At 41.8% G+C, this 27,206-nt stretch overlaps 1 protein-coding gene across 1 annotated transcript in view; it reads right to left on the bottom strand.

The window, feature by feature from the left end:
• Nucleotides 1-27,206, bottom strand: part of LOC103084768 (CUB and sushi domain-containing protein 1-like) — a 338,785-nt gene that overhangs the window by 12,823 nt on the left and 298,756 nt on the right. The window contains 11 exon segments of the mRNA XM_082931482.1: nucleotides 1,566-1,610; nucleotides 2,885-3,064; nucleotides 4,794-4,905; nucleotides 5,893-5,966; nucleotides 7,656-7,829; nucleotides 8,129-8,302; nucleotides 10,553-10,732; nucleotides 11,372-11,548; nucleotides 17,844-18,026; nucleotides 18,822-18,995; nucleotides 21,650-21,838. Coding sequence (XP_082787608.1) covers nucleotides 1,566-1,610; nucleotides 2,885-3,064; nucleotides 4,794-4,905; nucleotides 5,893-5,966; nucleotides 7,656-7,829; nucleotides 8,129-8,302; nucleotides 10,553-10,732; nucleotides 11,372-11,548; nucleotides 17,844-18,026; nucleotides 18,822-18,995; nucleotides 21,650-21,838 — 1,662 coding nt within the window.

Genomic DNA, 27,206 nt, shown 5'->3' with positions numbered 1-27,206 from the left:
GGCATCTGACAGAGTTGCTGATTGATCAGTGACACTGAACAGGTCTGCCCGTCGTCAGCAGCATCACTGAGCCACACTCTTAATCAGCAAAGCCCAAAATGCCTTGTCAGCCTTTTCTAAAATAAACAGCCTTTAAAACAACGTCAAGATTGTTTTCCCTAATCAGAACGCATACACTCAACTGGAGCTGTGAATGCACTTGTTTGGGCCTCGCACTTAGGTCCCTCTCGTTGGTGGATCCAGGTGGGTCGGCCTGGCTGGTCTGCCCAGGGGCTGGTCTGTGTCCCGCTGTGACCATCGGGGACGTGGACGATGATCTTTTCGGGTCTCTGTCCTCTGACCTGTTGCTGGTGGTTTGCAGTGTACTGTCACCACCGACAGGGGAGGTGCCCGATTGTGCCTCCTAAACAAAGACCCCTGTTGCATCAGTACTTCCCTTCAGAGAGGGTAAGGCACGCTGACGGGGCGTCTGCAGCTTCAGAAAGAGCCTGCGGACTTCTCACGACCAGCGCAGCAAACAGAACTGGACAAACACACCACCAGCACCCGCACCACCAGCACCACCAGCGACTGTGTCGTTTTACTGAAGAAAATGTTGCCTCTATAGAGCAGTGATTTCTGTATTTGATATGTACAAATAACATTTACATAGAATACTCCAGGTGTACATTGGATGGATTCCTTTAACTATGCTGGAACTTTTTGCCTCATCTAAGAATTAAATGCAAAACCCAGCACTGTGACTTAACTACAGCATGCCACATACTCTTTCCACCTTTGATCCTGGAACGGAGCTTTATGTCTGAGAAACAAGTGCGAAAACCTGAGTAAGGAAAACACCAGAAAAGGGACCTTATATATTTATAAATGTTTTCTGTTTCTGTTAAACTTTTTTTTTAAGTTTGACTTACATTATAATTTGGGGACACATTGTATTGTTTAAATATTCTCTAAATTTATAACATAGACACAGTAGGCCAGGTGATTTGGAGTAATGAACATCTTCGTTAGGAAATAAAACTGCATCTTTCCCATCTGCTATGGCATGCATTAAGCAAGGTACCACACACAACAAAAAGCGATAATTAACATATTCGGAGGCAGAGGATGTCTGAATTACGGAGATACTTGGGGAAAAAAATGGAGCCCCGCATTTGAATTGCTCGAATTCACAGCTGATGCTGTCATAAAGCGTCCTTTACTGTAGCTTCCTCATTGGGAGGAAAGAATCACAACCCTCTTTATAAGGCTCTCCATTATACCACATTCTGGGTCAATATTTGATGTTCATTTCTGCCTACAAAATGCCTAAGGCACCTTTTAATAAAACAGTGTGTGACAAGGACAAAGGTTTTCCTTTTAAGTATTGTTCCATTAACAAGCCATAGTCATGAGAGAAAGAGGAATCTGTGTAGGCTTGGTGTTTTAAATCATTGAAACATTAATTTGTTCATCGACTAATGGAATCAGAAATTTGCATGTTAAAATTTGTTTTACTGCACAGAGTATAGTAGAGAACAAATCACTTTATTTGATTTAAATCTATAACTGTCTGGTATACAAACCTGGAGTTTTAGTAACTGTTTCATTAACTTCTCTCACTCCTTTACCTACAAGTAAAAAGACAAATTATCACTTTCAAAAAACATTTATTTTCGAATAAGTTTGAAAAAATGTCAAATTGAAGCAATGTTCCTTTCTCCAGATTTCTTGAATGCACAAAATAGGAATATCTTACACATATCCATTTTAAACCCTTATATTCACAGCAGAATATCCTTTGCTTTTGTGGGAAAACTGAGGTTCGTAGTGGAAATCAATCTGGATCTGACATGCGCATATCCATTTAGTGTGTTACAACAGAGAGCCTTGTAAATGAGGGTGTTTATACCCCTTTGCCACTCCTGTTTGGGATCTACTGCCCCCAACTGAAAGGTAATATACAAAATCACTACGACTTCATAACCCTTCTCAGGTTTCCAGGTCCCCAACCCAATCAGTGAACTCACAAGTTAACAGTCAATAACATCAAAATATCTCCCTGCAGAATGTTTAACTTGGTCTATCAACTTAGATTTAACTCATAATCTCTTTGCTTTTATAGTTTTGAATCAAACTACAAATTATCACTTTTTTAAAGTGTGTGTTTTGCTATTTCTGAGAGAGAGGGGCAAGGGAAACATAAGTGTCTTTATTCCTAACGTGAGAGCTACAGACAGGCTCCAGGAAACTAAAGCTAAGGGCACAGGCTTTATCACACTCCGTAATTTCTGTCTGTGCTGCTTAGTCCTCGCTGCATGACTAAGCAAGGTTTGGTGGAGAACCTGAATGGTTAGCTGCCATCAAATCTGACTCAGTTATTACTCTTATTTGTCAATACACAAGTTTGTGAGTTCATTAATGCATCGTTTCCGTGTTATTGCTTTTGTAATTTTAAAAAGCAGAACCAATGTCAAGCACACATAAACTTATATTTCACCGCCAAATAGCTTGTAGTCTCAAAAATAAGACTTAATTTTATACATTCACCAATATTTGGTGATATTTGCCCATTTTCATTAAAGAATACATTTTCCAAAAATATACTGTACATTATTTTCCTTTTAACTCAAAATGTGTCTCTCTTTGGCTTAAAATGTGATGTGCAAATAATGAAATCTGCATACCTCCTTAGTCTGTGCCACTACTGTAGCCAACACTGACTACACACATGTTCGCACACACACAGCTCACACACATTAAGCATGGATTTGGTCGGGGTGACGGACATTGCTTCCAAGATGCTATTTCTTGTGGGTCTTAAACCTGGACACTAGCCTGATGGGCAACTGACACTCATCCTTGCTCTGCAGGGACCCACTTTCACTTCTCACCAGTGACTTACTTTTACAGACAGGTGACTTCCCTGTCCATTTCATGTCCGCTTTACACGTCCTGTGCTCAGATCCACCCGCGAGGAAGAATCCCGGATGGCAGGTGTACACTAAGGTGTAACCGAAAGTGGGGAGGTCGATGGCCCTCACGTCTGCATGGGCTGGTGTTTCAGGCTGGCGGCAGGCGTGAGCTGAAACGGGATTTAACCCATTAGTAGTCCACTGTAGCCTTAGCATATGTGTCTAAGGAAATACAGCAAAAAAAATGGAAATGGCTATGAAATCAGTTTACCATTTAAAACTGAGAATACAGGAGCTGTACATATCACCGACATTCTGGTCTCTGCAGCTTTCAGCACAACAAAGCCTTGGTGTTTGCCAGCTCTCTCTCTCTCTCCCTCTCTCTCCCTCTCTCTCCCCCTCCCCTCCCTCCCTCTGCTTGCCCTCCTCCCTCTCTCCCACTCCCTCTCTCTATCTATCCACCTATCTATCTATTGATATCTATCATCTATCTATCTGTCTCCTTCTCTACATAGATGTGTGTAATTATGTGTAGAAATTTAGAATAGAAATCATAGCTTTAAGATAAACATTTCTAAAAAAAATAAAATAAAATAAACACTTCTGACATACTATTAATATAAATAATATGTTAAATTTTATTAAAAGAGCAGTACTTTAAACTAAACACATACACATTAAAGTGTATTTTAAAATATGCTTTGATTTTTGTCCAACGGCAACTAGAAAATTTACTGCTCAGTTAAATGAATAATTACTTTTGGTCAAAATTCGATGTGTATTTAGAAAATTAATTGAAATATAGATTCTTATTATCTTTAAAAATATCATTTATGAGTAAATAAGGTTGTAATGTTTAGATCTCAACTTATTCTTTATAAAGTGCACAGCTATGTGTCAAATAAAGGACTTGGCTGATTATTATAAGTTTACATTATTAAAATCATGAATGCAATCATTTTAAGTATCCTAATATTTTGCACTTCAGCAAACTTTCAAGGTAATGAAGACCTATTAGTTCCACACACAAACACACACATATATGTGTATATACATACATAGATGTGCATGTGTGTATCAATATATCTCTCTATATAATATCCCCATATATAATTTGAGTAGAGATTCAGAATAGAGATGATACCTTTGAAATAAATATACATCTTATAATACTGATACATAAATACACAAAAATCACACCTTATATACTATTAGAAGATTTTTGTATAACATCGTACTTGTCTTTATGTCTAACCTAGTAAGAGATACTACGTTGCACTAAATTGGTAAAGGATGAAAAGTTGATTACTAATCATTCATACAACATTTCTCCTAATTCTCATGATTAAGTCACAGAATAAAATTTGGTCCTAAGTAACTATTTGAATGATCGATTCATATATAGACTCCAAAAAGAACACTTCAAACATTTCTATTAATATGCTGACATATCACATGATCTTTAATAACCGGAGATGAACATACTAGGAGAATAACAGCACAAGTAGGTTTTCTCTCCGTGAATGTTAACTGTGTTATCCATTGATCTTTGGTTTGGGGCAGTTTCTCAGACTTAAGTGCCTCGGTATCACCTGGAGGGCCTGGGAGCTACGGACTAGACCCCTCCCTCTTCTGCACTCCACCCACCCCTGGCCCCCAGAGCCTCAGGTCCCGCGGGTCTGGATGGGATCCAGCTCAAGATTTGCATTTCAGCCGAACCCCAGGTAATGCTGCTGCTGGTTCCAGGGGATCAAACTTTGAGAAACAGGAGTTTAGGGAACTGAAAACAATCAAACAAACAAAAATAAGTTCCTCATTATTTCCCGGGAAGGTAAAACACTCCCCAGCTGCTGGAGAGTAGACAGGTCCCTGCCGACCTCGAGCAGGGGTCGCACTTACGGATGCACTCTGTCTGGATGCCGCTCCACGTCAGGTTCGCCAGGCAAGTTCGCGTTGTAGAACCTTGAACGTGGTAACCTTTTCTGCACCGGAAAAACACCATGCTTCCAACCTGGAGGGGAAACCCAGTGAGGAACTGCTGAAACCAGGGGGGACCAAAACTTGGGTTTCTTATGGTGAGTCAGTGAGAACGACACACACATGTAGTATATTCCAGTGTTCCGATATATTTGGCCCTACATGTCTATATGCCAGAAGATGTTACCTGAGCCTTCAAGGCCACATGTGAGCCCCAGTATAGAATGTGCTTGGCAGGGTGTATGAAGGCTGTCAGGAAGGGGCCAGTGTGCATCAGGGCCAATCAAACGAGAACATTTTAAGTTTCAGGAAAAACAGGGAGAAGTGGCTGAAGAAAAAGGACTTTTATTCTAAATTAACAGAGTGTGCATATTTAGCTCTGGCTTTCAAAGCCATCTGATCAGAGACCCCTGAAGTCATTCGATTACTTAAGATGGTTGAAACATTGTATTTCAAGCTTCATTACTTTCCATCTTTAGGTATTTCTCCAATATTCGTGTTAACGTACTTTTTATTTAAAAAGTCAGATGAACATTCAAAATATTCAATATTGAGCATGCTAACCACTCTCAGAGTTATGAGAGATCATACAGAGAAGAGATACCATACAGGAACCCTAGACTATGGGGCCTGAACACATTTTCTTCTTCTGTTTTTGTCTCTAGAATTTAATACTATTCACCTATTCTATCAGGTCACCAAGTGGGGTCTTTTTATTTGTAGCTCTTCAGTGGCAAGTCACCCTGCTTTGAAATTTGCTGTGTCAGTTCAGCAGACAAAAAATACAAAAATATGCCTGCTTTCAAATAGAAAATAATATAGCAGTTAATACTGTGTAAATAAGATACATACAGTTATCTCAGTGTTGACAGTTCAAATAACAAGCAGAAATTCTCTCTGAATGGATTTTGTTTGGGCAAATGTAACTTGAATCAAATACGGTACATAAAAACACACATATGTTTAAGTATCAGTTTCCTTTCAACTTAGAGAAAAACATGGTGAAGTAAAAATGGAGAACCTCGTATCCTCTTGAGCTATTCTGTATTCCAAACTGTGGGGTACCAGGGTCTGGGCAGGTGTTGTGAGCAGGATCTGAAATTCACAATTAAAACAAAAGTTAGAGAACCAGGTATGGTTATTACCGGGATTCTAACACTTTTACTAACAGGTCTCATGAAATTCAGAAAGTTGTGTTTTGTCAAATGTGCAAGATGTTTTGCACAAAAGTTTAAAATTAAATTGCTCATTTTGCCTTTTTATCAGGTATTTTCTTCAGATATTAATTTTTAGTGCTTTAGCAGACTCTGAATTGCTCTGTGTATTATTTTCTATATCAGAATAAGCACATTCTTTTCCATTCTCTGGTTTAATTTTTCTCTACTGATGTATTGGTTGGTTAATAGTATATTATCTTCAATAATTATCTATTATGATCATTTTTTAAGGATTTAATTAATTACCATCTCCTTTGGCCATATATTACATTACTCCAAATGTCCTGAATTAATTTTCTTCAAAATTTCAAAATGAGGAGTATACTTAATGCTTAGAAACAAAAGCATATAGTAGACCAACAGCGATAATCTTCCAAAAAATGTAGTATTTCAGCCATCAGCTGAAATACTACAGCTTTACTACGGCTGCTCTCCACTGCTGGTGGGAAAACAAAATAGGTAACTTTTTTTAAAAAGTATGTTTTCAAGAGAAACTAACCTATCAGGCGAAGAAAAACTTTTTTTAAAAAGTTTTTCAGAAATAGCTACAGTAAAGCAATAGTTTAAACCAAGTGGCAGTAAACACTAACTAGAAAAGGCAGTGCTTCAATGAAATTATTTCTAACACTGTATTTTTTTTGGTTCCTGAATATGTATTGTTTCCTGAAAAAATCATTCATAAATTAATATACAAAAATGTACATACACATGAGTAAATAATGTAATGACAAAGGACTATTTTTTGTAAAAAGTGTTTTTTAAAACATCTTTGGATTTCAGTGCAAAAATGTACCCCTGGCACCTCTTAAGTGCCACAAGAGCAAGCTCAAAAAACCGTATTAAGTAGATATGATTTAATTTCTTAGAAAACAACCAAGGATATAAATCATTAATTGCTACGCGTCTTGTGCTCAGGAGAGCTGGGCGAGCAGAATGACCCTGGCTATCACCTTGAGTCTGCAGGAGGAAAAGAGGCTCTGAGTGGAGAATGGAGGATTCAGATCTCTGTACCGCCGATGGAGTGACTTTCGACCACTGTAATTTCTACCTGAACCCTTTCTATGAGACAGAGATTAGGTCTAAAAATGAGGGGTTAGGCCACATACAGAGTGTCTTCTGACTTGAAGTTTCATTTTCGTGTTGGAAAGTCAACAGAGCACGAGTGTCCCTGCAGCCCTCTCTACCGTGGCCAGCGGTGCAGACAGTTTAGTGGGGGACAGGGGGACAGGAAAGCAAAGGCTCAGGTGTCCCTCTGGTGCCACAGCAAGAATGGCAGCTTCCGCAAAGCGCTCTTCCCCCTAAAGAACGCAGCTGTTGGTTGAGATGGGCAGGAGATAGAGGGACTGGGGTAAGAGAATAGACTCTGGGAGCGATTTTTAAGCGACTCGTAACATGAACTGCGAACTCAGTTGGCACGATTTAAGAGAGGCTGCCCATCAGTGTAGCTGATTAGTGCCTACGCAGAGCATTACCTATAAGAACATTATCTATGTGCCCACAAATGGTCCAGTTTTAAAATGAAATGTCCTCATCCCCAAGCCCCTCACGGCTGTCATGTCATCAGTACCGATGCAGGTGGGCTGTGTGCCACTCCACGTGCCATCCGCTTGGCAGACTCTCCGTGACGACCCCACCAGGATGAAGGGAGATCTGCACTGGAAGAAGACTTCAGATCTATAGGTGAAGCTTTTCCCACTGAGTCGTCCCTCAGCAGGCGTGCCCGGGTCTCCACAGAACACAGCTGTAGAAAACGACCGAGACATCGGTTCGCATTCTGTGCCCCTGGATTAGCTTAACCTACTAAACTTGTTTAACTAGTTTCCGTTAAATCTCTAGGTATTTAATAGGTATCACTATTAAACCAACATATGATGAAAAGAACAGAACCTGCCCTTGGGCAGTGTAGTCTCAAATTGGAATTTTTACCTATTGTAACGTGGCTATAAATCACGCAGGCTCTTTGCCTCAGACTGTAACCGAGGGTGTGCATGTTGGTGATTTGCAAACGAGACCGGGAGCCGGTTCTCCCAGAGGACTTACGCAGGCATTGGGGGACCTCTCCTTTCCACACACCACGGCCTTCGCAGGACAGGATGGCGGGGTGAGAGAGCTGGAAGCCCTGGGCGCAGCTGTAGCTCACACTGGCACCCCAGCGTAAATCTGATCCTTCCACTTTCCCATCCTGAACTGGAGGAGGTTGACCACACGTGACAGCTGTTTCCAGAGAACACATGGGATTCAACATTCTGGAGTTTCCACCACAACCATAATGCAGCAAGGACTAACATTTTAATTTTACCTGCGTTGCAAATGATATCTACAAAGGGCTGAATTTTTTAATAGAAGATTATTGAGAAAGTAAATCAAAATAATAAAACTTTTCTCCAATATTTCTTCATTAATTTAGATCAAGTCCATAAAAGCCAAGCAAAGTCAAAAGATATCACACTGTAAAAGAAAGTGTGGGATTAAACACAACAGTCTCAATATGTATAAGACCAAGAAAGAAAGAAACCCTGCTGTTCGATTTATGTCTTTTTATGTTGTTTACCAGAGACAAATCCAGTCAGAACGTGGTCCCATGACGTGAGTACAGACTTTTGAATTTATATATAGAGATGGTAAGAATTTCTCCCTCTATCTGTATTTTTTTCTTTATATAAAGATAGCATATAATTTCCAAAAGACATAGTCTGTTGATCCATTTGCTGAAGAATTAAAACCCAGTGATTGCATTGAAGATTCTGTAAGAAACCACTTGCCAGTGTTTTATCACAGTCTAGGAGCTTCAGGCCAGAACACGGTTCTCACGAGTGACTCCCCAGCTGGTGCTGGCGTCCACCTTTCCCACTCTACCCATTACTCTAAGATGCCTTGTCTAAAAGCTTCCCTGAAGATCCAAGCGCTCCTAGACTTTTCCCATTGGAGGAGGTTTGCCAATGACAGTCCAGGTAGCAGGAGGCAGCAGGAAGGAAGACGCACCTATATTCTCTCACCTGCAGTTTCTCATGGGCATTCGCATGCGAGAAAGACACACAGACCCAGAACCACTCATGCACAGCCGGAAGCTGGAAATGGGCCCTTCTCTAGCCATTCAACTTTCTCTCTGTCTATTCAGCAAATATTTCTGGAGAATCCCTATGTGAAGATTGGGGGAATGTGTCTCTAGACAGACGACGTCAAGCGGCAAGGCCCCCGGGTGGGAACGGTGACGAGTGACATGGTTCCACGGAGGGGATGACAAGGGCGGCCAGCAGAAGAAGAATTCAGGTGGAGAGAGAGGTCTCTTCTGCAAGGGCCTGGCTGGCCAGGGAAGTATTATTAACATGACAGATTCTAAACAGAGGGACAGAGACCCACACAAACATATGAAGTCCCAGGGACCTGACAATCTATGGACAAGTGCCATCAACAAGCTCACGTGGCTGCAACAGTCCCAACACAACTGTGTGAGCTTCATTACACATCCATGTAATACCTGCTCCACAGCAGCATTGTATGAATAACTGCAGATGGAAAGAAGGGTGGAAGACAGGGGCCCTCACCCTCCAGCGGGAGGAAACCAGGGCGCGCCCAGAACCGCCCAGGCCAGGAGGGTTGGAAACACTGCCGTCAGGTGCGGAGGTCTCACCTGAGCCTCACAACAAGCTCTACACAAACTACCTGTCCTTCAGAGCCCTCTGAGCATGGCGCCTTCCTCTCTAGGGCTTCCTGCTGCTCCAGCTCTCCACTCACGGTTTTTATCTGTCTGTCGTCTAAGGAAGAGTCGGGCACCCCTTTTTAATACCTTCCCCTCTCCCTTCCCCTCTGGCCTAGCTGACAAGAGCCCACAGGCTCCCTCTGGTGCTGCTGCAGAGCCCTAACGATGCAAATCCATCCCTGGTACAGCTGTCACCCCCCTGCCCCCCTGTTTCCCTCAAGCCATGCAGACACCTTCCGCCCGCTCTGCTCTCCCTGGAAAGTCTGCTGTCCAAGTCGTAAATCTTTCCATACCATCTCCACACCATGTGGCATCATTAGTCTCCGCATCCAAAGCCCACAGAACATCACGCACTGACAATCTCTGCCCCTCTTCTGCCTTATTTGATGATTGGCTTCTCTCTCTGACCTGACTCTATGTCCCCGTGGTAACAGTCCCCTGCCACAGACTTAACACGGCCACGTTTGCCAAGAGACAGCAAAGCTGGGGTTCACAGTGCAGACTCCAGAGGGAGTGTGACTGCCAATGAACCCTGATGTCTCCAAGCCCTGATCTGTGATCCTGAGCATTTACTAAAACTCTCTGTGAGTCAGTCTCCCGTCTGTAAAGTGGAGATTAAAGTATTAAGAAAATGAAGTGATTTAATATTTGCGAATGAGTTTACAAGAATGCCTGGCACATAGAAGGTCTACATAGATGCTTGCAAAATGAAATAAAACATAACTCAATAAAGACTTCTATATGCATGAGTAGAACACACAAACCTTTGCAGGTAGGTTTGCTGTGATCCCACGCACTGTCTTTGGTGCAGCGGATAGTGGAGGACGTGGCAGGTTCCATGGTGTAGCCGGGGTTACACTGGTAGCTGACTGTACTGTTGAAGGTGAAATCTGTCCCAAACTGGATGCCATTTGCCAGTGTACCTGGATCTCCACAGCTTATAACTAGTAAGTGAAGGACAAAAAAGAGTCGGAAAAACACATTATCATGAAATGACTTATTCCTGGTTTCTATTTAAGTGACTCTCCTTAAGCTGCTATTCAGAGTGGTTAAGGCATGTATTATTACAGCAATACCCCCCTCTCTCTGTTTGACAGTTTTACTGGCCGGTGGTCAGGAGGCTGCATGTTTGGAACCACTCGTTTCTATCCCACTGGTGGTTGGCTGTGTGGGTGACAGCTGGCACCCATGTCCAGTCCTGGGTTAGGCGTGATGAGGGGTCACACCACAGAGTCAAGCACAGAGGCACAGGCTGAGATCAGAGAACCAAGCACCTGTCCCATTTCCCTCAGACTAACTGGTCTACAGAGAGAATAAACCTTGACTTTCTTGGACCTCAGTTTTACAATATCCAACCCAACCAGCCATGCAAAGCACTTTTAACCATATAAATAAGAAAGTGAAGAAAAATCTAAAAGTGTTTAATAATTGGCCATAATATCAAACATATGTATGATATGATATAATCCTGTTTTCTCTATGGATTAAAAAAATCAGTACAACACTATAAAATCAATTTATTGTCTCTGTCAGGTAGATGTGACTGTGATGCCCTGGACCCACCAGGACAGCAGGCCACTCACGTGTGCAGTCGGGGGCTGTACCCGTCCAGGTCCCGTTGGCGGTGCAGTGCCGCGTGGTCAGCCCCGAGGTCCTGTAGCCATCCCAGCAGGCGTAGACCACGGAGCTGGAGAACAGGACGCCATCGCTGCTGACGATCATGCCGTGGGTGGGCGTCCCCGGGTTCCCACAGGACACGGCTGTGAGGGAACAAAACAGGGCCGTACAGAGAGACCCGTCACCACGTGAGGAACCTGAGAGGCCAAAGGCCATCGGGGTAACAGACTGCTCATTTATTCCAAAAATCACAGGACATGTAACCGTGGGAAACTTTTCACACATATTTTACTTTAAGACTCATGCCATTCTCTTATGGATGAGTTACAAATGTGCAGGCTACATGTTTGTATTATCTTTTCTAAAACGCATTACTTCCAAACAGATTAAAAGATGAGTTAAAGCACTGACAATTCAAAACCATGGTAGTCTGAGATTTAACATGTTTATAACAAACAGTAAAATTATCATGATCTTTTAAAGGGTCTGTATGATACTAGTGACTCAGAATTGTCTCCCTCTTGCAATAGCTGAGTTTAAAAAAACCTGGGCAAATCAGGTCATATTTTACATCTCCAGGACAATTCATTTTAAAAAATAAGGGATGCCTGAGAAATATGAATGACTACACTTAAACTGTTCTGTGAAACGGTCTCCTCAATGTTCCCCAGTCTATGGGCAGCTGTGTTAACTGGCTTTGGAATGGCTGCACCTTAAATCTCTCTCCAGACGACTGCAATGCCATGTATAGGCATGCAAACTTCAGCTAATGCTGGGCGGTGAAACAGATCTACACTCTGGGTATCTATCTTGTGTATTCCTTCATCAGTGAACAAGGAAACTCAGCAGCTGCTGGGTGTGTATCAAGGTGAAGATTTTAATCCATAACAGGTTTTTTGCCTTTTTCAGTTAAACCCATTTACCATAAAGACGGTTATTTTTCCTCCTTAGCCTCCCACAATAATGCACAACAGGCAGACATACAAAGAATGTGAATTTTAATAACCACAAGGTATCATGAGTTCTTTTTCTGAGAATGACCAAAGTATTTGCAAATACTCTTGCCTATTTAATTGCTCCACTTTCAAATCTAGCCTTGACAATAAAGACACACTCTTCCTAAAAATGTGAAAGAAAACAGATTGCAAAGTAAAAGCCACTATAATGGAAGTTTAGGGAATTCCCTATCATATTATGTTAAAAAATGTACATACTCTCAGGTTGGACTAGATCTTGTTTGACAAATAAAAAGCACACATGCTGGTGCTTCTATGCCTGTGCCCACGTCGGACATAACTAATCAATTATAACCCTCTTCCCTGATGAGTCTGGGTTTTGGACTTACAATCCCTTCTAACACAGATTGTTCAGTAGTTTCTTGGTTGGCATTTGAGATGAGATATATTTATCAATCTTGAAGTGGAGGATACCTAACATTCTCTAAAGCTCAAAAGTTCTTTGATGGCTGTAACATAAATACAAATTTCACATTGCAAAAATCCAAGCTGTTGGCCTATTCAAGACAATTCCTCATCCATTCAACAAATACCGATTCATCATTTCCTGTGCACAGTTACTGCACACATGTATGAGTGCAAGCCTGACAAAGCAAAGAATTATATTGATCCAATTCATCACAAAAGACACCTGGGTATATCATTATATTTTATTCTAATCATATCTGCTATTAAAATCTATGTAGCAATTTTCAAAAGTGATCTGTGAAGGACTAATGCTAAACTAAAGCAGGTCACTGTTGAAAACATATTCAACTTAATATATTGTCAGTGAAAGAATGTCCATCATAATAATGACATCCTAATGTTTATAAAGTTCCCTCAAATATTGTATCCTATAAAATCAAATTCATGGTTAACTTTTTTTTCCTGACAGGGACACTTTCACTGATGGCTTTGCCTATGAAAATGAGGGTTAGAAAACAGAGTCAACATCAAGGTCTTTTTACATCAAGGTCTTAATGTTGTAAGACATACGGGGACTATATCACTAAAGCAAAACAAGAGATTAAATGTAGGGTCACTAGAAGGAAAACAAGATTTTTTTTTAAATTACAAGTTAAAATTTCTTTTAAAATACATCTTTTTTTAAAGTATATTTGGTTAATGTGATTCCTTTTGGTAAAAGATTATTTTCTTTTTATCAATTTATAATAAAATAGCATTATACTTATTCCAAATGCACTTTATTGTTCATAGACATCAATACCATTCACTTAGCATGCTGTATTAGGAAGATTGCTGTTAAACTGAGTCAAATAGTTATACGTTTGACTCTCTGATCATACAAGTTAAATAAATGTTAGTGATCAATTCAAGTTCTCAACATGTAGTGTCTTCACTGTAAAATGGGTATAAGAAAGATAATTGCTCCCTGTTGTTGTAAGATTACACATACCAAGTGCAAAACGCCTAGTAAACAATCCGGTAGATTAGTAGGAGCACTAGTATTGTTATTTTCATTATCATCATTTCAATCCCATTTTAGTCCATTACCTGAATAAAAGGTCAACTTTATCATAAGCTCGTGGCAAAGAGGATTAAGAGTTGCCTAATGCAACTAACCCCAAAGATATAGTTATATTTAAGCAACTTGGTAAGATATATCCATTTGAAAAGTAAGTCAATGAGCCTGTGATTAAAAGACGAGATTGCTAACAAAAGAAAACATGGCTTAAAGTGATTAAATTTAAGTTCTTTGATGTTGAAGAATTTTTAAAATATTTTTCTTCTGTGATGCATGACTCCTCCTCTTTATAATTTATTGCGATATCCATCAGGAGCTAATGTTTTTAACAGATTCAGAGAAGGTAAATTATCAGGAGGGAGGTGACCTAGGTTAGGGGATTGAATATATAGGTCATGGCTAACCTTTGTGGCAATGAAAAAGTCACTGATAACCCCATTTTCTACGAAAAAGAATATGTGCCCCAAAGATACGGACCTATGATAACAAGGGAGAAAAAATATAAAGCAACCGATTCTCCAAAAAAGTTTTAAGACCACTACATGTGGAGAGGGGGAGCGGGAAGGGGAGTTAGTCATATATCCTACCCATCATTTGTTGTTTTAGCGAGTGTAACACATACTATTAATTAATTATGCAGCTTCCCATGATTTCTGTACAATGCAATTTGGAAGTAGCCAGTTTTGTGGGGCGTATCTGAGAAATATTTCTAGTATTGAAACATTTTAGTAACTCAACTTCTTTCTGTATACAGATTTTAAGGCCCAAGTTTATAAGGATTTTATAGGAACCCTTTGAATTTCTGACTTTTGATAAACTAAATGCTATTTAAAGAGTATTTTGTAGAGTCTGAGTTAAGTACATCATGAAATGAAGTCCAATTAAGCTCTCCTAATCAAATAAATGAATTCCTTTATGTTTTGCTGGAATAAAGCTCATAGTGTCCTATCCCAGCAACAAAGTGAGACTTGTATGGAAAACATTACTCACTGTCAACTGCTTTAACATTTTCACTTTTTAAATTTGCAATAAACTAAAGTGCTTGAGATAAACCCAATATAGAATGTACAGTCTCAAGTAAATGACCATCCCTAATAGCACAGAATGTATCTAAGGGAGGTTTGTTGAGCCTTGGAAGCTATATTTCCCCACCAAATTTGGTTAATTTTTAACCAGTATTTTTTCAAATTATTTTCTGCACCCTTCTCTCCTTCTTTTCTAGAACCCCAATTACAAGTACATTAAACTGCTTGATATTATCCAGTAGGAAATTATTGTGCTGGGATTTTTCTTCTCCATCTTCTTTCCCTCTGTTTTTCAGATTGGATAATTTTCACTGACCTGTATGCAAGTTAACTGATCCTTCTGACATTTTTCATCTGCTAAGTTGATCCAGACAACTTTTTATCAGATAATGTACTTTTCATTTCCAGAGTTTCCATTTGATTCTCTTTCATTATTTTCATTTCTCTGTTGAGATTCTCTGTTTCAATTCAGTTTACTGTAAAGTCTTGAACATGTATTTAATAGCTTATTTAAATCCTTATTGTGTTTTTCAAAATTTGGGTCATCTCAGGATCAGATTCTATCCCTATTGTTTGTTTAGTTGGTTGGTTGGTTGGTTGGTTGGTTGGTTGGTTGGACTACGGGTCATATTGTTCTGGGTTGTGCCGATGCAGTAACTGTTTATTGTATGCTGGACACTGTGAATGAACTACTGCATGGAGCATGTCATTCCTTTAAAAGATGTTGGCTTTGCTCTGGTGGGCTTTTAAAGTAGTTATAGATCTTCTGGGTCTTGTCATCAGTTTTATTCTGTTAGCGGAGAGCTAGTTAGTCTGAGTCCTAACACGATTTGCTCTTAGCTCTAGCCTGTCCCCCTGATTTTAGGGAGTGGTACCTATTCACAATGTATGGGCTCTCTAGGCCTCCAAGAAGCATCCTGAGTGTACAGTGTCTCTCAGTACGGTGTGACTCCTACTATCACAGGTCTGCTCTCTGCTAAGAAGGTCTGTGCATCACTGAGTCTCACGCGTGCTTGTCGCCCAGCCCTCAGCTGAGTCACCTGTGAACACGCCTAGAATTCTGGGGCCCTCCCACTGTCAGTTCCCTCTTCCTGGATTCCCGTTTCTGCAAATTCCATTTCAGTAACCTAAACCAATTTCTACCTCATCACCTCACCAAGTCACTGTACCACCTGGGTTCTGCTTCCCAGCTCCCCAGCAAGAAAAATGCACAGAGTAACAGAGGGGTTATGGAGCTCACCTTATTTATTTTCTCCTAAGGAACATAGTCACACCCTGTCTGTTGTTTAATAACTCACGTAATTGTCTCATGTATTTTGTTGTTTTATAATTGTTCTCAATAAGAAAGTGGGCCTACTATCGTTTAATATGTCGTGGATTGATGTGGAAATCTTATTTAATTTTCATAATGTTCAAATACTTCTGGACCAAAAATTCACAGGTGTGGTACAGAGAAAAGGTTAGACGGGGTGTAATTGTAGATTACAGAGGTCATGTGTAACTTTGAGGTACTAAATTATAGAACAGAGAATGAAATGTTCTGGTTTTGGTGAGAAAGACATGCTCTCATGCAAATTTTAACATTCAAATTTCTACAAGAGGGGAGGGAACTGAGAGTGAGAAAAGTTCTACTAACTTCTAGTCACACACTTCAGTCAATAGAAATGGCATCGTCCTGCAAATCACAGCTGCAGATGACATTTCCCCACAACTGTTTAGTCATATTTGATTTAACTTCTTTAGGGCCTAATCTTAAGATTTACATTAACTTGATTGTCAAGAGGCAATCTGGAGTCAAACATTATCTTGGATTATCATGTATACTTATCTCTATAGAGAGATAGGTCTTTGACTATAATAACCAGGGTAATCTCTGACTCTCAGTGAGAGGATACATACACACGCATACATAGGATTGGCTTATTCATATATATCATTTTATATTATGTAGACTACATATGATACAGTTAACTATGTAAAATACAGTCAGATTAGATACATGCATATTATATTCTACCTATCTATATAACACCTATAATAAAATGAGTGACAGTACAAGGAGAGTTGACATAGTAGGGAAAATAAAGATTAAGGGAACTTGGTCTATATTTCTGGTGTTGATATTGTGTGAGTTTATTCAAGCTGATCAAATTCTATGGAAAGTGTTTCATACATGTAAAAATAGGTAATTAATTTGTGTAACTGTTTTAGACTTGAAAATTCAGTCATTGAGAAGTTTGCGTGCAAATGTTAAAGTCTTATCTGTCCGAATTCTAACTCAGTTATTTTCTAGACTCTGAACACACTCATGACATGTCAGCTCCCCTTTGCTTAAGACAGGCATTGCCAAGACATGACATCGTGTCTATAAAGAGCCATGGCATTTTACTGTTATTACTGGGGTTTCCCACCATCTCCTATCATGCCTCTTAAATAGTACAATAAAATATACTCACTCCAAAATATTATACGGAAAGTAACCCGAGAATCTTTTGCAACACAGTGCTCTGAACAAGGACCACCAACAGCCTGGAAGGAACATGTGAACAGAAGCCTCTTCCAGCCTGCAGGGAGCTCCCAGCAGCGACTCACTCTGCCCTACTCACAACTCCTTCGCCTCAGCTCTCACCACCAGCAGCCACAAAACATGGCCAAGTCACACAGAGAACGTCACCAGGAGAAGACAGACACCTCCTTTAGACCATGGACTTCCAAAGGGTGAGGACAGTGTCATATGATCTTTTGAACAGTCAGGTACCTCCGTAGGCCCAGCTGTGCTTTTTGATGATTCTCTTATACGTTTGGTGGGTAAGTAGGTTAATTGTAGGAAGAGTGTAAACCTGTAGGATTTTTGTGGAATGTTACTGGTCATTTTAGAGTGAGTTACCTGGTTTTAACCTGAAACGCTGACTTTCAGGCTTGAACTTACCCTCGCACACTGGCTGCAGTCCTGACCATGACCCGTTGAGCAGACACGTTCGCTCTGCTGAGCCCCGCAGCTGGTAGCCCATTTCACAGAAGAAGCGGAGAAGGCTCTTGGCCTTAAACTCATCTCCAAGCCGAGACCCATGTGCTGGGGTCCCTGGATCACCGCAAAATCCAGGATTATTTCCTATGGAACACAAACACGTATGGCAATACTCAATGCTGTTAGACTCGTTTAAAACAGGGCTGTTATGTTTAAAGGGAATGAAACTTTATGAAATGTGTATCAAACACAGCTACAGTCATACAGCATTCTGGAAATCTCCTGAGAAAGATTTTCTTTATTACAGCACAAAAACGGAAGACGCTAAGAAATTGTTTCTGTGTAACTACAATCAAAATAGCTTATTAAAATACGGTTGTACAATAATTGATATTCTTTAGAAGAAATAAAATACTGGGGATGGTAAATGCAGGAATTGCTCATTGGAAATGCTGGTGGGGATGCTGACGAGGAGATGGGGGTGAAGGTGTGTTGGGAATGAAAAAAATCAAATGAGAGGTTTGATGCGTCTACACTGTGTCGATCTGCTGATTATGTTTATTTTGTTTATTATGTTTATATATTTTGTTTATTACGAAACATTCATGGAAGAATTAAGTTGATAGTTTTTCCAAACAGGATTGATTTAACAGTTGACGACAGAGACAGGAAAGATGTGGAAGAACTGAGAGGAAGCACAGAAAAGGAGGGGAAAACAGAGACAGACTGAGTCAAGGTGAGCAAGCTTCCTACTCAGGTGCTAGGGAGACTCCTGCAGAGGAAAATGTGCCGTGATAGGTGCTTAAAGGGAAGGAAGATGAAGACGACGCTGACGCTATATCATAAAGGCGTACTTGGCTGGAACGGAATAACACCAACTTCAAAGAATGGCACCACTACCCACTATTTGGAATGAGGAGCTGACTGCGTCATGCCCACCTGTGCAGTGGGGCAGGGCTCCGCTCCAGTGACTGTCCTCCTGGCAAGTCCTGCTGCTGTTGCCTACGAGACTCCGTCTCCCTTGGCATGAGTAGTGAACCACGGCCCCAGATGTAAACAGGTCTCCAGTTAGGATGGCGTTGGCAGGGACCCCTGGGTGTCCACACGAAATAACTTAAGAAAAAAATCAAATCAAATCAATGAGTACCTTGTTCCTGTTAAGCTGCTTTGTGTTGGTCAATGTCCCTTAGAGACTCATACAATCATCACCTATTAACAAAAAACACCCGGATACACTGCACATCGCTGCAGTGCCCTGTGGATAAGAAATGCCCATTTCCAGACGACCCTCCCCCTCCCCTGAATAGTCATGTTACTGAAGTCCACGAAAGGGTCTGTCAATGAAGTTTTTGTTTGTTTTTTTTATTAGGTTAAGATAGCTTTGCTTAAGGTAGAAATTGATATTTAGGTTTTCAAAAAAGAAAGTCACTCTACCTAAATTTTTTCCATCTGCCCTTAACTGTATCCTAAATAAGCAGTGTTATACAAAATGTTAGAAACTAACATAGATTCACCAAAACTATTTCCACTATTCCTCCAGTTAGTGTGACAATCATGCTTTGCTTGGGGACAAGACTTGGTCAAATCTGCTTCCTCTTCCAGTTCCCATGTCTAGAGAGACCATCTAACAATTTTTCTTTGAATAGGTTGCAATCTAAAATGTCGAAGTAAAAAGAATAATAATAAATTACTGATTAATATTTTCCTCAAGCAGTCCACTCATTTCTTTATAATTATACCAAATCAGGCCCATCATCCAATCATAATTATCCCTCAAGAAGGAAAATTCTAGAATCCAGATTACCATAGGATGGTAAAGACGTATCTCTCCCTTTCTATAAAGTCCAAAATTAGGGTTAGCCATGGGCAAATTTTATACCACGTACAAACAGCTAACTGGGCTGATGATGCCAAAGAGTATTCAAAAGCTCTGCTGGTTTAACATCCTCAAGGGGCTGCATTCGGTCACTGACAACCCCAAGGTGATGCCAGCCAGAGGGGCAGGTTAGAAAGGTTGGAAGGCATCACCCATCCCCTGAGTCACATAAGCCCTCCCCTAGGACTGTCTTACACTGACATCCACTCACTGGACAAGAGGAGTGTACCTACGGAGTCCTAAAAATAAGCTAACTAGAGCTGAATCACTGAAATTGTTGGTAAACGATCAGTTCCAGGTGAAATAAAAGAGAAAAAAATCAGTGGAACAGTATAACAGCAAAAATAGAGATGGAGGTTAGCTGCTGAAGAGCATGTGAAAACAAAACGCTCCTCTGCGAATGTGTATTCCCAAATTCACGGTAATTCCAGCGGTTAATGACCGCAAGTGGTGGGAAGTCGCCCTTTGGAAAATGAGATCAGTTAAAACCTGGTTCCTGGAGCTTCCTGGCATCATTGCAACAACCAATACAAGTCTCACAGACACCAGGGAAGATGCAAGAGAAATCTTTGGGGAGAAAAACAAACAAAACAAAACTAATTTCTCTGAAGAATTCCCGTGTGTGAAGGCACAGAAAACCAGAAAACATAAAGCTTGATGAGGATAGTAATACATTTACAGATGTGTCTTGTCATGTAAGCCTGTACGTTTGTTTCTGAAAGTCATCGCTCTCTTTCTCTGTAGAAATTCGTTGTTTTGTTACAGTTAGAATTTGAGACACGTTTCCGGGTAGATTGAAAGGGCTTTGTGGGACCCTGACTTGCAGGAAAAAAGTCTCCAGCACCAATCCACTCTGAAAATGTACTGAAAACGCAACGTACTGAAACGTAATTGTTGTAGGTAAAATGGATTATCACTTTTTTCAGTAAGTTCAATTTATAATGTGATTGTCATTTCCTATTTTTTCTACCCACAAAAAATGAATACTAAAAACATAAGGATTGTTTTGTTTTGTTTCTGACTGATTTTTAAAAGGCCAAGGAGAGTGACTCCTTTTCCTTCATTTTCAGACTATGTTTTAACAAGACAATTCTCTCTGAGCTAAAGAACAACATGATTTTTCAAGTGAAAGAAAGTAATACTATAGCTATTTGGGTAAAAAAGAAAGTATCCTTGTGAACCTATGTGGTCTAAAATGTACTGTTAATAGTGTTTTGAGGGGAGCCATAGCGGCGGCCTATCTTGTCTGCCCTGAGCACCCCGTTCTTCAGGGCAATCCGCCCTCCTCTTGTTTAAACCTATGGGTCAGGAGGAAGTTACGACCAGGACACTATCTTTTTTATCATGTTCACATCGGACTGTACCAGAAGCGCTGATGAGACCCAAATTTGGCCCCTCAGAGAGCACCACCCTTCCGGCCACAGATACCAGGTCAATAGATGGAGACTCCGTTTATAGCCTCTTGTCAATATTTCTGAACCTGGGTCCAGACAGATGCATGGTGTTGAGAGATTCGGGGTGTTGACAGAGGCGCCGTCTGGAGGCCGCTGGCGCCCGTTTGAACCGGTGGATTAGCCTCCCTGCTGGCCTGAAGCAGGAGACACGCAGCAACAGCAGACACAGAGACAGCCCGGTCCAGGCGGAGCCCGCGAGCCGGGTCCGTCTCCCTCTGGGGCCAGCTTTGAGAGCAGGCCAGCACCCCCGCCCCTTTCTTCCCGCGAAACTAGTGTGAGCTGCATTTGGTGATTTCTGGCCAACCTATAAAGTTGTCATAATAACAAATATAATTTGTGATTGATTCAAAATCAATACGTTTTGAATACTTGAAAAGACCCGTGTTCTGTTGGGGGTGTTCTTACAGGGCTCTGTGGCCAAAAGGACCCTCACTTACCCAAACACTTAGGCAAAGAGCGATCCCATAAGCCATTTGCCATACAGGTTATGGCAGAAGATCCCAGCAAGTAAAATCCCTTCTTGCAGTGATAGACGACACTCATTCCATATTCAAAACTCTCGGGGAAATTCTGTTGCTCGTGACGAACGGCATTTTCCACAAAGCCTGGATCCGAGCAGTTCACCACTGCAAAGGAAAGCACGGTGCACATTATTCAAATGCAGCTATCCATTCATAAACAAAACAGACAGATGGGCAGAGATGGCAAACTCCTCCTCGTGGTTTTAGAAAGTTGGTAGGACGACAGCATGACGGCCAAAGCTTGTGAAATTTTGTACCCTTGACGAATTCCACTTCCTGCTTTGGGCCATTATGCTTCAAAAAATGTCAAGCAATATATCGGCTACTATAGCACCTTTAACAACGTGAGGCTGACGGTCTTTAACTGTTTCCTAATAATAGGCTTCTTCAATGTAAGGTCTAAAATTCGTCTCCCTGGGTAGGTTTTTATGTTATGAAAATGTTAAAATAGAAACGGCTGGAGTTAGTCTACATATTTGTATGCGACTGGACAGCCTGGGACACAGTCATTAGTTCCCACCGCTCCCTGACATGCACTAATGCCTCAATATGTGCCTAAGTAACTTCTGTTATGTGTCTAAAGCAGACAGAAATGACAACTCCTCTACCAACGCTTAACAGAGGTGTAAATTAAGGCAGCCCCCGATCTAAGCTCCTTCCCCTGTAGAAACAGCTCTGGCAGTGACAGTGGGATGTGCCTGGTTCATCTCAATGACACTCTCTGAGCCTGAGTGCTGGCTGGCATCTGGGAGGGAACCAGCCACGTGCTTTCGCAGGTGCAGAGGAAAGAAAGAGCCCCAATTCTCTCTCTCTGACCCGCCCACCGCTGAATGGGACAGCTGCTGGGGAGCCGTGCTCTCTCCAGATATTTCTGGCTCAGAAGCCGGTAGCATGACAAGTTCCCGGGCAGCCACTGCACTCGGTGTCCCAGCGGCCAAAGGCAAACCCTGCCTGTCTGCACCCTGATTTCTCTCTGTCCCCAGGACGACGGGGTGGGCGGATCAGAGGCGGACAAAGGTCCCTTTCGGCGCTGCAGAATAATATCCTACCCTTCTCCAACCAATCCTGAGTTGACAGAAGAAAGACAAGTTCTTTCGAGTCAAGCAAACATCTTTACGGAGCCGCGGCAAGTACTTTTAAGGCTCCATAGTGCATTGCACCTGCAATAAAATTGTCACCAAACCCACCATAATAGCAGGCATTAGCTATTTGGAAAAAGTGTCACTGACTTGCACGATTATTTTTATGACCTGAAAAACACCTGCATCGGCCCATTGGGCGCTTGGAGTTGCATGTCAAGCCCAGGAGACAGAAACAGCTCCCTTGTGTCTGACCTTCAAAAGCAGGAAGGTGTTGCCTTGGCCCGAAGGCCAAAGACGCTACGGTGTCGAGTTTGCGCTTACATGGCGCTTAGAGGACAGTCCCCAAACCACAGCAGACTCTGCAGTGAGGGGAAAGGACACCACTTAGGCGACCCACGTGGAGGTGCCGAGCCTTCCTGCACCAGGGCGCCCGGCCCATGCCTCATGCGCCCCGGGGCTCCGCACGCCCCACCGGGCTCCTCCTTTCTTTAATTCATAGTTTTATATTCGGGCCCTTGCAGCTTTCCTGAATGCAGCCTGATTGTGCGGTGGGTGAGAAAGACGAAGTGCACAAAGCAAGTGCCATTATGTGTTTGGGGTCAAGAGACGGGTGGGGCTGGAGGCAAGAAGCGAAAGAAAAGAGCAGCGGTTATGGCTCCGGTAACGGTGAGGCCCGCCTGCGCCCCCGCTTTGCCGGCCGAGGAGAGCAGGGCTCTCTGAGCCGCAGCACGTCGGGAGGACAGGTGCTCAGAATCCACGAGCTTCAGGCCCGAGCGCTCCGAAACCTCGAAGCAGGATTCTGCTTGGGGGCCACTCTTGCCCGCGGCACCGTGTGTGGGAGACACGGACATCCTCGTCACTGACGACACCGACGACCACTCTGGGATTTGTTTTGTTTTGGTTTTCTTGCCGTACGCGGGCCTCTCACTGTTGTTGCGGCCTCTCCCGTTGCGCAGCACAGGCTCCGGACGCGCAGGCTCAGCGGCCACGGCTCACGGGCCCAGCCGCTCCGCGGCACGTGGGATCTTCCCGGACCGGGGCACGAACCCGCGTGCCCTGCATCGGCAGGCGGACCCTCAACCACTGCGCCACCAGGGAAGCCCGACTGTGGGATTTTACGCTGCATTAGGATTGCCTGGAAGAAGTGCTGAGTCCCAGGCTGCTCCCCACCTTTTCACCTAGTTCAGCATCCTTAAAAAAACAGGCAATAAAAATGCTTGACAGAGTCAGATTCCATGAGCTCCAAGACGGAAAGCGAATTGCTCTTGCTGTTGGAAGAGGTGTGTCTACAAACACTAAACCTGCTCACGCTTTTCCCAGTCCCATCCTGTGGAATTAGTGCTACAGAATTCAGTCCTGCGTAATTGCAGAGTCAGAAACATCTATTATATCCCTTCCTCTTTATTTTATTGGTTCCACTAGGAGATTCAGCTGTATCTGCCAGCCTGGGGAAAAAAAAATAAGGCAGGAAGATTTTAACTTATTTGTCCACGACAGAGAGAACTCTGAAACATTCCACGTCTCTGTTGCACATGAGTGTGCTTTACCATATGGAGGGCAGGCTGCCGGCCTAGACGGCTCCACAGTACCCAGTCCGTCCACGCACCGCTCTCCCGTCTGTTCTTTCTCCTACTTTGTGCACAATTCCTATCTGGAATCTGGTGGACTGAGACTTCATATGACGGACAGAGGTGAGCTGTCAGCAAAGCAGAAGGAGGGGTCAAATTACTTAAATCATCTTGTGGCGCCTGGAATGACCAGTAAAGTTGATGGTGTGAAGATAAGTCAGACCAGGTCACACCTGCTGGAACTATTTTACTTTTTAAGTTGGAGACACGATGTCTAGCAGGGCAGAGCATCAGAGAGAAGCTGGTGAGAGACTCACTGTGGAAGTCTCCCCTCGTCTTAGTGTCACCCCTCAACACGCCAAGCGCTGACACTTGGCCTTGATGCTAGGTGTTAAAACCTGACAGAGAAAGGAATTTCCTCAGCTGGAGAGCATGAGAAATATTGATACCATATGTACATAGCCTGTGCGGAGTCATGAAGGCACAAAATGTGTTCCAGGGGACATTTGTGTATGTTGGAGGGTAAAGAAGACATTCATATACTGATCAGTAACATACCCAAGGTCACAAAAGTGGTCACAGCAGAACTAGGTAAGGGTCAGAGCTCCTGATTACCTGATGCCTTCTGCAACTCCTTCTGTGGCCTTAGGGCTTTATGTGGAAAGGAGGGGAGGGAGGGAGGGAGGGAGGAAGGAAGGAAGGAAGGAAGGAACTTCCTCCATATCTTCCTAATGTGGGGTTTTTTTTTTTTTTTTTTTTTTTTTTGCTTAAGCCTGTGTTTATGTTTATTTTTCTGTTTACTCTTGTTTCTTGTTTTCTTTTATGGCTCATTAAAAGCCTGATCATAAACAGGAAAGTAAGAAAATGATGCTTCGTAATGGAAATATAGCCAGTTTAAATTTTTTGGCAGTGGGAAAAATGGGTAAGAATTAGTTCACTAAATTTTTTAAAAAGCATATTCATAATTGATTAGAGTTCTGTGTAATACGTGTATTTTAAATTTTTCAATAGAAGGGATTATGCAAAGTTGAGAGGACAACCGAAGGTGAGGTGACTATTCAGTGTATCACACAGAATAAACATTTCCAACCTGTTTACTTGGATGAATCAAAATTTAAATGTAGGATTACCGGTCACCAAAAGCAACTTATGATGACTATTTTTCAAATATAAGAAAGTTACCTTTCATCTTTTATCACTAACTGATAAGAATAAAGAAATTGGTTTTAGGTGTAATGAGACATTCGGGTTTGATAAAGAAGGTTCTGATTGATTATAGTTGATTCTAGTTAAATTTCAGAGGTGGGTGGGAGTGGGTGCAGGGAGACTGAGCGCCTACTATGCGCCAGGCACTTTGCTAAGCATTTCACTTGCACTGGCTTACTTAGAACTCATGGGAACCTAAGAGGAAGGTAGTATTTCTTTGACTGTTCATAGAAGAAAACTGATATTCTCCAGTGAACTTGAGGATTCACTACAAGACCCTGGATTCAGTGATGCAAGTTTAGTGAGTTTTTTTTGTTTCCTTTTTTATTCCTCTCTAACCAGAACAGAACCTTCACTCACCCCGTATTTTCTTAATTTGCTTTATACTCGTGTCTGTAATAGCAAAGGACATATATTTTAATTCTCTGAGTTTAAATGGCCAATCCCACAAAACTGTAGATGAGAAAGAGAAAATAAAACCTCCAAACATTTGCATGTAACACAAAAATTATTACACAAGGAAAGAAAATATTAAGTGACTCATCCTAAAACTGCCAGACTTGGTATACCTCATTTATTTCTCCTTGAACTGACTGAGCTTTTAAGCTCATGTTGACACATATTTGAATTTAGGAGACAAAGACTCAGAAAGCTCTTCTATAGAAACGGGGGCCTCTGGAACAGTAGGCATAATCTGCTTCTTAAAATAAATGTGAAGACATTTGTTTTCATTCCTTTTTATGAAATCTACATCCATATAATTTATTTATTCCAGAAAGATATTACTACTAGCAAAAAGGATCCCTTCTTTTATTTATTTATTATCCTGATCCTGTTTGTAAAGATAGAACCAGGGGGTGAGTCGCTTCCTGGATTGGAGGGTTCTGATTTATCACAAACACAGCTGGCACGGCCAGAGCTTTTCCCTGGGAAGGGCTGAGTCTGAGGATAGAAGGTGAGTCCAGGGTGGAGAGACTTTGTGGAAATCTGTGTCTAAGTCAGCCTCACTTTAGCACAGATTTACTGGGAATTCATTCCAAAGTCCTGGTGGGGTTTCTCTTTTGCATCATTAACCAGATGCTGTAGGATTACTCAGGATTCCACAACTCATTGACCTCCACAGATTAGACATCAGAGAATCACATCAAGTATTTGGGAGAAGAAATCAAGCACGACAGGATGCTGACATGAGACACAACACCCTGAACCATCTGGGGGTTTATTCAAGGAACCACATAAGGTAAGAATCAGGCCATACTGCAGTACACACCTTGAAGAATCCCTGGAAGTTTTATGAATAGAGTAGCTATTTTTGTTAACTTTAACTTTTTGAGTTTCATGCTATTTTTTTCTGATGCTTCACTGTCTTTATAAGTCTGACCTCTTTGAATTCGTGCTTTTCCTGGTGGAATAATATGCATGTAAATTCTGTGCACTAGATTGTATCTCTTAGTCCATAAATGAAGCAAAACAGAGCAATAGAAAATAATAGAAACACGAGCGGGAGGCACCCGGGAGATGAGGGGGTGATTTCTTCGGACGACTGTTTGTCAGTCATCTCCTCCTTCGTCAGACATTTTTGAAGTGTCAGCTTTTAAAATTAAGCACTAATTTTAA

This window comes from Lipotes vexillifer, unplaced genomic scaffold (genome assembly GCF_000442215.2).
Source record: "Lipotes vexillifer unplaced genomic scaffold, Lipotes_vexillifer_v1.1 scaffold1980, whole genome shotgun sequence".
NCBI classification, from domain to species: Eukaryota; Metazoa; Chordata; class Mammalia; order Artiodactyla; family Lipotidae; genus Lipotes; species Lipotes vexillifer.
The sequence above is the reverse complement of the archived record's forward strand: the minus strand, read 5'-3'. Positions and strand labels throughout refer to the sequence as shown.